At 36.4% G+C, this 15726-nt stretch overlaps 1 protein-coding gene across 4 annotated transcripts in view; it reads right to left on the bottom strand.

The window, feature by feature from the left end:
• The window catches only part of GPM6A (glycoprotein M6A), a 218045-nt gene that overhangs the window by 103567 nt on the left and 98752 nt on the right, over positions 1-15726 (bottom strand). The window contains exon 2 of one of the 4 annotated variants that reach the window (XM_081960132.1): positions 14873-15189. The exons of 1 other annotated variant lie outside the window; for it this stretch is intronic. In XM_081960132.1, the coding sequence (XP_081816258.1) occupies positions 14873-14909 (37 nt within the window). In that variant the 5' untranslated portion in view covers positions 14910-15189. Of the gene's footprint in view, positions 1-14872; positions 15331-15726 lie in introns of those variants that run through there. 2 more of the 4 variants (XM_081960131.1, XM_081960133.1) reach the window with 2 other exon arrangements.

The raw sequence follows: 15726 nt of genomic DNA, 5'->3' as shown, positions 1-15726 counted from the left end.
GATTTGTTTAATTTGTTGAATCATCATGACAAGAAGGATTGTAAAATCAGACGTGACTCAATTTTCTTAGCAATGGAAATTCTGATCCCAATTGTGGTCATAAGTTGAGAACTATCTATACTTCTGTTTCATTTTATTGTAATTATGAAGGCCTAGTTTGTATAGCACGTCTGCCATTCATATAGTTCATTTCTATTAAGTTTACATAAATGCCATATGAACAGAGGTGCAGAGAGAAGCAGATTATTTTAAATACACTGATTATTTATGAACTATTCATTCTGTTTTGCATCCAGCTGCATGGATGAAAAACCTACCTGGTCAGATACCGAAGAAACACATCCCACATATTTTTGGGATATTCAACCTACTGGAGCTATATCTGTATAAAAAAAACATGTTTAGAAGGGATTGGAACTTGTTAAGGAGCAGGAGCACACAATACTACCTGTGATATATTATTTAAGAGTTTTAGAGATGTAGAAGAAGAATCTTTAGTGGATAAAAAAGACAGTGTATGAAAAATATTGCCTGAAAAAAAATCAGTTCTGAAGAACAAGGCTGTCCTGATGCATACATGTAAATAGGATCGATGCATAGAAATAGACTGCATGTAATTTGCAGAGAAACACAATGGGAACTCTTGCTATGGAAACTGCATTGATTTCACAACTAACGAATGAACTCCAAGGAAAAACTACTTTAGCATCATATAAATTATATGCTTAACTGATCCAGAACATTTTGAAGTGTTGCATTATCAATTTGTGTCAGTGTTAACAACAGAAATTTAACTGCTTTGTTACTGAAGATAATAGCAAAACTTATTTTCAAGGTAAATGCACAGTGTGGAAATTAATACTGCATTTTAAAAAGAAATAGAGAAGCAAGGATGCAAACAATAACTGAAAGACAGACCAGTACATAGTCACCTACTGAACTGCTGTGGCTGACAGTGGACTTGAATCTGGGTTTCCCAGTTCCAATCCAACTTCACTTCTACACCTCAGTGGCTCATGCAGTTCTATATTTCACAATCACCTGGGTTCAGCAGATAGAGTGATACCCAAGTCCGTAATGGCTGTGACATTTGGCTGGAAATAATACCCACCTTAAGATCTGAATCTGCCTCTCTCAACATCCTATGCAAAATAGATTATCTGTAAATCTGGTAACACAGTAAAAATCTAGACTCTTACAAACTGACTTTTGAACTGCTTACTCCAACTTTGCTTGCAACAATAAGAGCCTTTTAAAGATATTAATGAAAATATGATTTCATCCAGTACCTGTATGTGTACATAGAATATGTAATAGAATACATAGAAAATATGTCGGAGGTGTCTACATCACTTTAGTTTTAGTACAAGTATATATTCAGACTTATTAGCTTTGACTGATGCGTTATGTATTGAAAAGGGTGATTTATGATCCTTCATTTTCTTGAAGCATGACTAAAAATGTCAGTCTGTTCAAACATCTGGATTTATAGGTAGGAAGTCTGGAGGAATTTTTAGCTTGAGTTTGTTTTGTTTTGTTTTTATTTTCTTCCCGGTGTGAAGAAGAAAGTTATTCTTAGCTAACTTGCTGGCTAGTAGTACACTGGTGATACAGTTACCAGCTGTTATATTTTCCCTAGATCCCTGTAAATATGTTGGTTCTTGTCTGCATTTTGGATTGTGTCATGATTGTTTATAAATAAATAAATAGTGCTTTTCCAAGCTCTTTCTAAACTAGAGAAAATAACTTCTACATGAGAAGCCATTTAATCTGATTTTTATTGAAGGAAGATTTTTTGAAAACACAGTTGAGAATCAAAATGATCCAAAAGGCAGAATTAATAAGCATTGTTTAGTATGAATTCTCCAAATAGGGAGAGAGGGAGGGGGGAGGCGAGGGGAAGGAAGGAAGGGTTTTTCATAGTGCCAAACATTTGACACAAATATTAACTCAGGTTTAATGAAACCTTTCTATAATCATCAATTTTTTTATTTTTGGCCATACTACCATTCTCTATTAAGAATTTTGCTTTCTTACAACTAGAAAATCTAAAATATTTCAAAGTTTTATTGATAGTATTTTGAAGAACCAGTATGGCAAAACATGTGACAAGACTTAACATATTATATTAATATGAAAATCATTATACTAGCAATTTCCTTTAGTTTTCCAAGATGACAATTTTATATCAATTTATTTTTATGCAGACTAAGAACAACACTAAAAATGAAATTACATTTCATTGTGGAATTACTATACTGGGTATAAAGATTCTAATCACATAATGGAAGACTTGTATGCTTTGAATAAGAAATATAATGAAATTAATGTTATTAATCTCCCTGGATGAATATCACACTATCTCATGGTACTTCTGTTTGAAATAATTGCCTCAGAATCAATGAATGTTATTTGGCAGTTCCTCTTTAACAAGGCTTTCCCAGAAGTAAATGCTATTACATATGACTTCATACAAGGAAACTTAAAATTACAGGGTTTTTGTTTGTTCAAATATTCATGTACCACCTGTTGTTGACAGTCAAAATAAGACTGCAGAATGTACACACATAAACAGGAAACAGTTCTTGCTTCCAATGTATATTTATTTGTTCCAAAAATCTAAAGTTGATGATGTCATAAATTCATGTTGGTTAAAGCTATGCAATGGTAGTGAATATCTGTAGCTCGGGTGTAGGATGAGTGTGGACGTTCGTTCTTCAAGCTTGTGGGTTCGTTTCTGAATGTTTCATCACCAGGCTACCTGAATGTCTTCAGCTGAGTTTAGGGGACGTCAGTGTCAGTGTTCTTCTGTTTATAGGGGCTTCACGTGGTCAGTAAGTCTTGCTTGCTATCACAGTGCCATTTCCCCACCCAACTGCATGTGCACCGTTTGTAATAAGTTTTGGAAAATGTACACACTGACTCACTTAAAAGATACTATTCCTGTGATGAGAAGTGACAGGATTTTTAGCTTGAAAGAATTTTTAAAAGCCAACCCTAACTTCTAGGACAGGTGAATGCAGAAATGCAGTTTCTTAGTGAGTAGTTCCCTCACATCTAAACAAATGGATCCAGTATGTTAATACTTGGGAGCAGTAAATCTTTTCTATAATGTTGCATACAAACCCTACTTTAGAAACATTAAATTTGGAGGCAAGGCAGGCTAACACCTCCATTTTTCTCCATTCCAACATGGATTCCAGACATATTAAATGAAAAAGGCAGCTGGATATGAAATCCAGACTGCACAAATTATCTCTGGAACAAAGAGTGAACTGGAATACCCATATATACTTCTCAATAGTTGATTTTTGTAAGTTTGCAGAAACTGTGGTCAACTAGGAATCACAGATTCCATTGTGCTTTGAGCCACAAATGAAGCCTTTCATGGATTCAGGGTTTTACCAAACCTTAATGTTTTTTGAACTTTTGTTGATCATTAAGGAGACGTTAGACTTAGAAATCAGTTTGTAGGAAATAGACTGAGGGATGTAATGAAGACATGTTGGGTTGCAATTTAAGAGACAGTAATAAATTGTTAATATTGATTATGCTTGATGCGGGTTTTCTTTCTCTTACTATCCTTTTTGAGGAGGTTTTTTTTCCTGTTTTCAACACTTTTATTTTTTTCTTTTTACATATTATTTATTTGTATTAGGCTTCTTTGTTAGTTTTATCTGTTTATATAATTCTTAATAACAAAAACATTTAATAATATAAATTAAATTCCACAGTTGAAGTAAATTCCTATGAATAAATGAAATCATTTTTTAAAAGAAAGAACAAAGAAATAAGTTTAAAAATATTAAAATTAGAACAGAACTAACATTTGAATTGCTCACAATAAGAGAACAGTAAGGGAACAAAGATAAAATTTGAGAACAATGTCTTCCTGCCTAGTAGGGAAAAAAGAAACCATTTCCAATATATAGTAACAACGTTAGTTACAGTACAATTTGAGAAAGATTATCGTTGCCCTTGTAGCACCATTCAAAGCAGTCCCAGATGGAATTTGAAGTTCCCTGAAATTAACCTTGTAAAACAACCCAAATGTCAAGTCTCGGAAAGGTGTTCCAGCAGCAGAGTCACTGATCTGTCTCAAATATCGAAAACAAGTTTATTTATTTATTTATTTATTTATTTACTGAGTGCTTATAGACCGCCCCCTCTCCCGAAAGGGACTCGGGGCGGTGTACAGTCCATACAAAAATACAACATATAAATAACTAAATAATTGAACAGTTAAAATTGTTAAGTCACTTGAAAAGACTGGTAAACTGTAAAGAGAAAGAAAATTCATATAGACACCAGCTGATCACTCATCATTGACATAGTGCAGTTCATCTGGGGACAATAGCATTCCTGTGGTGGCACAAAGAAGACACCATCGGTCTTTTTGGAATAAGCCAAAAAGCCAAATACTCAAGAAGTGAGGATTTTTAAACGTATGCCTGAAAACTTTAAAGGCTGTAAAAAAGAAAAGAAAAAAGAAAGTAATTTTTAATCAGAATGGTATATGAAGTTATTTTCTCTAAAGCTCTTGGGGAGATACACAGATGTTACATTATGCCATGGCCCACATGCACAAACACTAGAGCCATTTGATTTAAAAGTGCACAAAATAAACTTTGATTTTCTTCACAAGTAATCCATTAATGTTTGAGCTACAGCTCCCTGTCCTGAAAAGTTGTATGCTCTTTCTTTGCAGATGTCATATTCTTTTGAAGTTCTACTAGTTTGCTGGTGAAAGCCAAGACTGAGTCCTGATAAAAGTTTAACATGTTTATGGATCATGAAAATATTGAAATTTGAATGAAATAGAATAGCCTTCATCCAATAAGAAAAGTTCTACGTATTTTGGATACTTACAATGTAAAGTAGAATTGCCTCTGTGTTATTCACCAATCTTGGGGATTGCTATAGTGTGATGCACCTGACATTTGCATTGCCTCTTGGGACTCTTAGACACTACTTCTGAAAAAACAGAGTCCTGGTGGTATAGATTTCTTTAGTGTATAGGAACTGCCTTTGCTGAGGCAGTTGCTACTATGTTTAGGTGTGATGTTGATTTTAAAAAAATTGCAACCAATGCCTATAGTCATGACCTTGACAAGTCTTTAAAGCAAAGGACAGCGGAAGTATGATTATAAGCATAGTTTCATTTAGTGACTATTTTGCTTAATAAATTAATTGCTGGTCCCAAATGTGGTCACTAAACAAGGACTACCTGTATTGTGAAGGAGGGAGTTCCCCCCACTTAATTAATGAGGTATGGACCGTTGGCTTTCCAAGCAGCATATATAAGCAGAAAAATAAAACCTGGAGCATGTTCTAATAAACAACTTTAATATGAAATAAATAAAATACAAATCTTACTATCCAAATCTTACATTTTGGCAAGAGCTATGTTGCCCACCTCCTTCGGCAGGTGAACAGAAGATCAGAAGGAAAGTAGAAGAATGTGTGACGTATTATGAGACATGCGCATTAATCATTGTCAGATAAGAAACATTTCTACTGTATAACTCAGAATATAAGCTCAAGTTGACAAACAAATTAACGTAGTGACATGTATTAAGATATTTTTACCTTTTTTCTCCAGGTTTATAGTGGCAAATTACTGATTATTTTATATCTTAAGTGCCTCTCTATAATTACTTTAATAAAATAATGGCATTTTGGTATAATCAAGGAAAATAGATTTTAAAAAGTCACCATTAAGGTCAATTCAACATTAATTTGTCCATTGAGATTCATTGAAAACAATGAAGTCCTCAGAACGTTCAAAGGAAACAACAACATGGACATACTGAAAAACCCTTTACTTTACTTTACTTTACTTTTATTTAGATTTTTATACCGCCCCCTCTCCCCAAAGGGACTCGGGGCGGTGTACAGTCAAATAAAAACACATCAATAAATAGAAAATACAAACACAAAGAGGAGGCAATAAGAAACTGTACACATCTGAAGTAAAATAATTAAAAGCAATATTTAAATACCCTAAAAATACCCAATTAAAATATCTGCCAGGAGGTAGAATAAAACTATAAAAATAACTTTTGTCCTAAAAATAACTTTTGTCCTAAAAATAACTTTGTCAAATTTGGGTATGCAATTGTTGTTGGTGATATTAATGATAATACATTCTCTACAAATCAGCTTTGGGGTGGGGGGAAACACTGGAGAGCTACAGTATATTTGAAAAATATGTCATATGAAGTCTATATTAAATAAGTAAGCCAAGAATGAAAAATTCAGGGAAAACCTTTTCAGTTGAATAAGCAAAGTATGTGAGGGGAAAAAAAGGAAGCCTGTGTTATATACAGAAGGTCATGTGTGATTTAACAGACAATCATGAACACTGGTAAGATGAAACTTGGTAAGATGGAGTGCAAACATTGAAGGATTCAATTAAAAATGAATAGACCAGAAAAAGTGAAAGAAGGGTGGCATTATATGTGAAGGATGGACTCTATGAATTTAGATGCATGAGGGTGCAGTCAAATAAAACTGGGTAAGTAAGAGGAGGGGAAAGGAAATTAAAAATAATACTTTTACTTGTCATTGAGCAAATAATTACTGCTAAGAGACACTTGGGACAGATGGTGTGCTGTCAAGTAAACAACATTCCCATGAAGCAAATTACACAACTTTAAAGGAGGAGCTTTTACCCATACATATATGTTGAAGAGCCAATTCAGACAAATTGCTCAGTACCTGCACAATATTGGTTTTTCTATATCTATTCTAATCAACAGGAAAGAGTTGGCTGAAGAGACAGCCAATCGACTTACCAACACAATTGACCCCAAGCTTTCTGCTGCTAAATGAGGCAGTTGTTAACTGAATTTTGCCCCATTTTACAACCATTCTTGCCACAGTTGTAAAATGAATCATTGCAGTTAAGTTAGTAATATGTTAAATTAATCTGGGTCCCCCAGTAACTTTGCTTGCCAGGTCACAAAAGGTGATAACATCACCCTGGACCACTGCAACTGTCATAAATAGAAGGCAGTTGCCACGCATTTGGATTCTGATCAAATGATCATGGAGATGCTGAAACAGTTGTAAATGTGAAAAATGATCATGCCACTTTTTTCACTGCTGTTGTAACTTTGAACAGTCACTAAATGAATTGTTGTAGGTCAAGGGCTATCTTTAATTACTGTGTTATCTCAGACTTCAAATACTGAAGAAAGACACAATGGATCATCCTTGTAGATACATAATAGATTTCAGAAGGGTCAATTTCAACAAGCTTAGAGTTCACCCATGAAAGACTCCTAGACTTCAGATCTTCAGATCAAAGTACAGCAAGGTGCTGGGAACTGCTAAAAAATAAGCTATTGGAAGTACACTTGCACACCATTCTAAGGAGAAAATAAAATGGGGCTAGGTGGGCAAAGATAATTGTTATGGATCCATATGTAACTTTAACTGAAGTAAGAACTAAAAAGAACATATATATGGAAGGTGGATGTAATAGTAAAGGAGCTAATATTACAGAAAGGAAGTTAGAAAATATTAATGTTAAGAGGAACTTTGACTTGAAATGACAGGTCAGAGAAAGAAGAAAGAGAAAAATGTAGATGTGCTAGCAGAAGAGGAAGGTCAACTATAACAGAAAATGGGGGATATAAAGTTATTTAACTCCGGGGTTGTCTCAGTTATAACCATACAAGGAAACTATGGACCTATGCAAAACAACTGACAAAAGGAGGAATGGCAACACAAGTACATAAGAGATAAATAGGGAGCTTCTAGATATCAGGAATGAGCTTAAGTCTCCAGAACCAGATCCCATTGAAATTTGAAAGAGCTTGTAGAGGATACTTTGTAGCTCCTTTTCTCCAATATTTGAAAAATTATGCAGAACATTTTTGTTGAAATTCCTCTGTGAAACTTATGGTTCCTAAACTAGCTCCAAAATTGTGTGAATTCATCTATCTAGGTGTTCCTTTGCTTCAACGCACGGAATATGGAATGAACTATTTTGCAGTTAGAACCTCTGGTCATGAATGCTTCTGACCACAACCAAATCAGCTTCCGACCAAAAAATTTACAATAAATTTTTTTCACGGCCCATTTCCCCTTCCACACCATTTTTTTGTAAGCCCCAAATTTCCAAAATTAGCTTAGGGTCACGACTAAATTGGGTTGCGACCAAAATAATGGAACAAATTATGGTTGCGATAAGAGATTCTTGTATCTAGATATTTTACATTCTATTAATAACAATATCACATTTTGGGCTTGCACCAAAGTAATAATTCCCAAAATATTGATAACCAATATAGAGTGCCTTTCTCTACCTTGATCTGAATTAAGTTGTGAACAAATTAATCTATTAATTAACCACCAATAATAAACATAATTACCTCATTATTGCTAGTTACACCACCCTATTGCCAGGCTAGAACTTGGCTTTGAAATTTCACTGACTGATGTAGCTCAGGAACAAAATCAAGGTCCGGACGAAATGTAATGCATTCATCAGAACATAAAGAAAAGCTTTACTATCTTTTGTACAACTTAAAAATAAACAGTATATGAAATAGTAGGCATTGTATTTTGCACTCTACTCTGCACTTCTAAAGAGGTAGCTAGCCATATAAGTGTAAAACTGAAATATCCAGCAGACATTTCCTTTCTGCTTTGAACATTGCTGCTAATTTGTTCAATGTGGCTTTATTTTGTATGTGTACCCAGCTTCAATTACTACACATTCTAGTTCCGGGATGATGAACCTATAGCACACGTGCCACAGGTGGCATGCGGAGCCATTTGTCAGGGCACACGAGTTGCCCTGTCAGCTGGCCAGCGCGCATGCGCGTGTTAGCCAGCTGAGTTCAGCCTTTTTTAAAACCATTTTTTGGCCTTCCCAGAGGCTTTATAGGAGCCTGGGGAGGGCGAAAAGAGCCTCCCTGCCCCCGGAGGCCCTACAGAGGCTTCAGGAGCGTCCCTGAAGCCTCCGGAGCACAAAACAACGGCCCTACGGGCAAACCAGAATTTTGGGAACGGACTTCCGGTTTGCTCGTAGGGTCGGTTTAAGCTCTATGGAGGCTTCAGGGACCTTCAGGAGGCTTCCCTGAAGCCTCCGCAGGCCTAAAAACGACCCTACAAGCAAACCGGAAGTCACTTCAGGTTTGCTCATAGGGTCGGTTTAAGACCTCCGGAAGTGACTTCCGGTTTGTTCGTAGGATCATTTCTTGCCCTGCGGAGGCTTCAGGGAAGCCTCCTGAAGGCCCCTGAAGCCTCCGGAGGGCCTCCAGTGGGGCAAGGGAGGCTGTTTTCGCCCTCCCCGGGTTCCTATAAAGCCTCTGGAGCCTGGGGAGGGCGAAAAAAGTATGCAAAAATGGGGCGGGGAGAACGTCTCTCATGCGCGCATGCACACTGGGGGGGTCGCACGCTGCATTATGGGTACGGCACGCCCACGCACGACCCCCCTGCGCTTCCCCCTTATGGCACGCAAGCCAAAAAAGGTTAACCATCGCTGTACTAGTTCTTGTAGCATTTCTAATAATCTATGAAATACTTCTTACCTCTTTGAGTCCTGATATTGAACAACTAACAACCCTTGGATACTCTGTTCATTTTCTATGTGTTACAACAGGATAGCAACAAAGTATCTTAAACACTTTCTTTGGCTACCCTGTCCTACTAAACTTTACTTTGGTATCTGAATCTGTTTGTGCATGGGAGATGCTACAGAATAAAATCACATCTTCTAATATCATCTTTATTGGAATTATTTTGTGCTCACACAGATCTCAAACTACATTTTTAGAAATAAAACTTGGGAATAACTGAACCAGTTCTTTGCTAGGAGTAGATTAACCACCCCAGAAGAAAGACAAAGAATACTAAGATGAAGTGTCTTGCATTATCCAAGAAAAATTGCCTGGAAAAAGAAGTCAGCTTAGGCTATCCTACCCAACCTCACATACCTCATATTAGGCAGCAAAATCAGCACTCATTTGCTTCCTACCCTGAAAGCATATGATATGTGTGTGTGTTTCTGTATGTGTCTGTGTGTGTTACAATAAGATGGGATAAGGTGGGAGAATAAACCACACAAAAGGAATTCAAACTATAGTTTATAGAAGACATTTTTCTTTATCTTCAAATATTTTCCTAATAAAAAATACTAAACAAAAACCAGGTTTTTAATCTGAATGGAAAGTTAATATCTTCACCTAATTGGGGCAAATTGTTGACCAGGTTGATTTTGCAGTAGATTTTACAGTAGTAATCTTGGAAATTATTCTCTTTTTGATGGACTCTGAATCTAGAATGAAAAAGGGCATGTAATTTTAATCCCACTCCATCCTCACCCTATCAAAATACACTCATGACTAAGTGTGCAAATTAGATTCTGCAGTCAGAATTCTACCCAATGACTTTATCCTGCTAAAGTTATGTAGCAACTTCAGATCAGATTTCCAAGAGATCTTTAGAAGAATGTGAACACTGCATCTGACAGCCAAGAGGTGTATTTAAAAAATAAAAAACACTTGCAACTGCTTGATTGCCATGTAATCTATACAACCCTACTCCCTGCTACACCTAAAACAGCCGTTATCAAGCTATTGGCTCTCAGATGACAGTTTGCATATGAAAGTCTTTTTCCATCTGGAGGACACCAATATATTTGAAGAATACCAGACTTTCCCTCATTTATATCATTGCCGGAAGAAGAAAAGTGTAATGACGTGAATTGGAGATTTGGTTAGGTAAACTGTAGCATCATTCTTCCCTGAAAGATCTGTAAATTTAGACAATATAGATATTATCTTTGATATTGTTCATTCTTGATGCATAAATGTAAAAGCAATTATTTCTTACTAGAATATTTGAATAATTTCATTTTTCATACAAAAAATAATAGCATACAAGAAAACAAATATTGTTCTTAAATGACTTTTGCCTATTGATTCAAGCGTGAAGCTCCAAATTCCAAAGTAATTAATTCATGCTATTAAATACCTTAAAAATGCTTGTATCATTTAATATTTTTTTAGCACTTGCATGGATTAGTTGGAATTTAGTTATCTTGTATGATCATGCTTTATAAAGAATATCTGAACGATTGTTCAATATATGATAGATTGATCCAACCAAATGAGTTCATAGTCATGGTTAATTTAGGATCTGGATTATGATATAGTCAAATTGTTAGCTGAATAAGTATATACTTATGCCATAGCTTAAAGATATATATATATATACATCCCTACGACCAATCCGCTCTCACAGAGAGGGACTTCTCCGCGTGCCGTCCACTAAACAATGCCAGAGGGCGACACCCAGGAGTAGGGCCTTCTCTGTGATGGGCCCAGCCCTTTGGAATGACCTCCCCCTCGACATTAGGATTACCTCCGATCTCCGCTCCTTCTGTTCAAAACTCAAGACCCACCTTTTTCAATTATCTGGCCTGGCTCAAGCATAGTTCCATCTTATTCCTCCTGACAGTCTTTTTAAATTAGTAATTTTAAACTGGGGTATTTTAATTTCTAATTTCATTATTATTATTTTATGTATTGTAATGGTTGTTACCTCCTCCGTGTAATGTAATATATATGTGTGTTTTTATTTATTGTACGCCGCCCCGAGTCCCTTGTGGAGAGGGAGCGGCTAACAAATCAAATAAATTGAATTGAATTGAATATGAGTGTGCGTGTCCCACTCACACCCATATTAGAATTTTCGTGTTCTGTGTCCCACTCACACCCATATTAGAATTTTAGTGGACTTGATCCTTATTATTATTATTATTTACAGTGGTTCATTTCCTGCCTTACATCAGCAAATAATGAGAACACAAATAATGAACCCTTCAAAACAAGTATCATTTTACAAGTGTAAAATGATCTATCACAGCGATGGCGAACCTTTTTTGGCTCGCGTGCCACAAGTGGGGGGAGCGCAGGGGGGGTCATGTGTGGGCGTGCCACACCCATAATGCAACATGCGACCCCCCAGTGCGCATGCGCACACAACGCACGACCCCCCCATTTTTACATGCTTCCCCCCCATTTTACAACACTTCCGGTTTGTTCGGAGGGTCGTTTTAAGCGCTCCGAAGGCATCAGGGAAGCCTCCAGATGGTCCCTGAAGCCTCCGGAGGGCCTCTGGGGGGGGCGGGGGAGGCTCTTTTCGCCCTCCCCAGGCTCCTATAAAGCCTCTGGAGCCTGGGGAAGGCAAAAAATAGCTTTTAAAAAGGTGAACTCAGCTGGCCAGCGCGCGCATGCACCTCGCGTGCCCTGACAAATGCCATAGGTTCGCCATCACTGATCTATCATTTTGAATATGTGTAATATAACCCCCCAAAAAGAGGAAAACTCAAGAATGTTTGTACTGCAATATCTGATTTATTTTTAACAACCCACAGAAAATGACACCATGTGTAATGGAACTATAGATAATGAAATTCTCCTCTACCATATCACCATTTTAAACTGATATTTTCTACAGGCAATGGACCCAATGATTAAATACTATTGAAGAAACAGAGAGACATAGGTCTCAACTGTAAAGTGTAAACACACAAACACACACACACACACACACACACACACACACCTCAGCTTATTAGCAGTTTGCTATCTTATGAAGGGGAAGTTCAAAACATTCTGATGAGGCAAAGTATAGAGGATTTCACAGTGATGCCATATATACTTGAACTGGTTTGCAAGGAGAAGGGAGAAAACAAGTAATTTCAGTGGATATGGAAGCAGCCTTTATGATTCTCTCATCAATAGCAGTGCTTCTATGGAAAACAACAAAATGAGATAGTCAAACCACAAAAAAATATCATGCAGGCTAAAAAAATGATGCATGTATCTTGTACATGCTGATATAAGAATTTCTTAGAGATACAAGGGTTCAAGATTATTGCCTCTTCTGAGGCAAAGGGTTATTTTTAGATTCCAGAGGTTCATCGCCTATGTTTGCCATAGGAACATCTTCCCAGTACAGATCATAATGTTTATGCTCCTAATTTTCCCACCCTGCTCTCCAAACAATGATAGATCAATGGTCATCTTTCCCTGCTGTCCAGCTAAAGCAAAAACAAAAGTATTCTTCCAATGTCTGTGACCACAGCTGGGTTCACGTACAGAGAAAAAGGCTTTCACGCATGGCAAATTTTGTGTGGGAAAAGTCTTAACTGAGGCACCCCAGTATCAATCACAGTATGCAGAATAACCATTGAATATTTCAATTACCTATCATTTGAATAAGGACTTATCTTTGTCTATAGCAGCCATTACTTGTTATATGTCTTGCTCATTGTAAATATTTTCAGGGTCTTCTCCCCCTAAGAATATTCCCAATTGGGATTTATACTACTTTTATATTACTTGTTTGGAATATGTTTTCATATGAAGAATCAGTCATTGTAATATTGGGCAGAAAAACAGGTGTATGATATTTTACAATCTAACAGAATGATCTCAGAAAATGGCATATACTACCCACACAAATACCCATACACCATGTTCTGTTTCTGATTTTTCATGAAATTTCATATACACATGTTGCTCTTGAATGTTAAAATTTTAAAAGGAAGCATAATCGCATATGTTTATGCTTTAGAATGACAAAATATGTTTTGAAAAACATTTGACACCTCGAAACACAAAAACACACAAAAAATCACATTGCTGAAAGAAATGACGATTTTTATATAGGGGTAATATACTGGTCAGAGAGTAGGTAAACATGAATAAGTGCAATCATGTTGGGTCAACTATAAAGGAAAATCATGACATCTACATGCAGCAAGAAGACTAACATGGACCCCAAAATCAAAACATGGAAGCCACTGTTATATTAGGATTCTGAAATACTGAGCTGTTTTAAGTAGTTCCTAAAGCAATCTTCTGAAATGGGTTGTAATATATGTTATGTTGCTAAACTAAATCATATTGGGCTTAAATATGTTCCTATTGCTAGTGCACTGGATATTCCAAATGTGTTCTTTAGTATGTCTAAGGAATCCCACAATGCCCAGGCAAAATGCACTGATGTAATAGCACAAGATTATGAAGGGGATAGGGGTAGGGAGAATTAAACAGAGAAAAACACAGAATTATCAACTGATATACAAAGCAATAAGCATAGTATGCCATGTAAATGATGGCACATTTTAGCTACATACAATGCTCATGAGAAATTGCACACAAAATAATGCGGGAACACAGTCGGCAGACTATTTTATTCAGGAACAAAATGATTCATTGTGCATAATCCAATCGGGGGGAAATCGTCAACCTGCAATCTTTCAGCATTTACAACGTTGTTTTTTCACCATATAACAAACCCTTCTCAACAGACAGTGAAAGGAAAGGAGAGAGGGAAGGAAAGAAATTAAGACAACTCTACCAGAAATTTACCAAATATATGCAGACTCTTTGTTTATCCTGGAAAGGAAATCCATTCAGAGGTGTAAATAATGGTCACTTTGTTGGATTCCCAATGCAGCTAAGTACAAATGTGTGTGTGTGAGTGGCTCTCTCTTAATTCACCCTGGGATCCCTTGACCCAGCTAGACAAGCGTGAAAACATGAAATAAATGGAGGTTAACAAAGACTGGTCTGGGAAACAGTACAGATTAAAATGCTCACTGCATGAATTATTTTATATATTAAGATGGTGTTGTAAATTCCTTCAGCCTGTAAATGTTGAAATCAATCTGGCAAAATGTTAATCATCTATCTTGTTGCACAAACCACAAATGGAAGAAAAAAGCATCTTCCTCATCATCTATGCACAATTTTACACATTAAGGCAGGAATAACAACAGCAAATGCAGAATTTTTTATGCGACTCATTAAAAAAAACAGAGCTCAAACGGCTATCACAATACCTTTTTGTGTCTGTCCTTCTTCCATATTTTCTTCCATGGCTACCTTTCTTCACTAAAAACAGTGGCACAGGTTGAGTCAAAAGCTTCCCTCCTATGTTGAGGAAGCTGTGAATTTATTTTCCCCGGGAAGCTCCAAGTGCACTGATTTTAGGCAAGTCTTTGGAGCTTAGCAAAGGCTCCTCTCACTCTCCTTGCTTGCTTGGAGACAGGCTGTCAAGTGCAATTTCATTCAAATTACTCTTCCATGAAGATTATCAATTTTTCTTCTCAAAGCTGTCCATTGTACACCACTGTAAGCAGGTATTCAAATGAAAAGCCTGTGAATTTGGGGAGGGGAGAATTTGGTTGGGGTCCCGGTAGCAGTAACACTGTGATTCATAAAGCTCACTTTGCATATAAAACAGGGAAATAAATTGATGTTTGCATTGAAATCTGTGCTTTAAATTGGAAACAGCCTGCACTGTGAACAGATGGAGGGGTGTCTCCCTAACATGAAGGAACTGAGAACCTATAATTCCCCCTATTTGCTACCAAAATGGGAAAGCCCAAATGCCTGTAGCGTTAAATGCTGCAATACTGCAATGCTTATTTCTTCCACACTATTAATACTGAATACTAATTTTCATTAACAGTGCTCTACTACCCATTTAAAAATTTTAAAAAAAATAGTTTTAAATATAAAGCTTGATTCTAAAATGCTGCAAAACATTTTGGAGAGATTTTTGTAAGACTAGAATTTTGTATAATTCTAGTCTTGATGTGTTAAATGTTTAACCAATATGTTTCAAAATAAATTATTCGTTCCCAAGTAGGTTCCAAAGATAGTCTAGCTATGAAAAACCTAATTTGTGAGT

This window comes from Natrix helvetica (assembly GCF_964273705.1).
Source record: "Natrix helvetica genome assembly, chromosome: 7".
NCBI classification, from domain to species: Eukaryota; Metazoa; Chordata; class Lepidosauria; order Squamata; family Natricidae; genus Natrix; species Natrix helvetica.
This window is presented reverse-complemented; position numbering and strand designations above follow the sequence as displayed.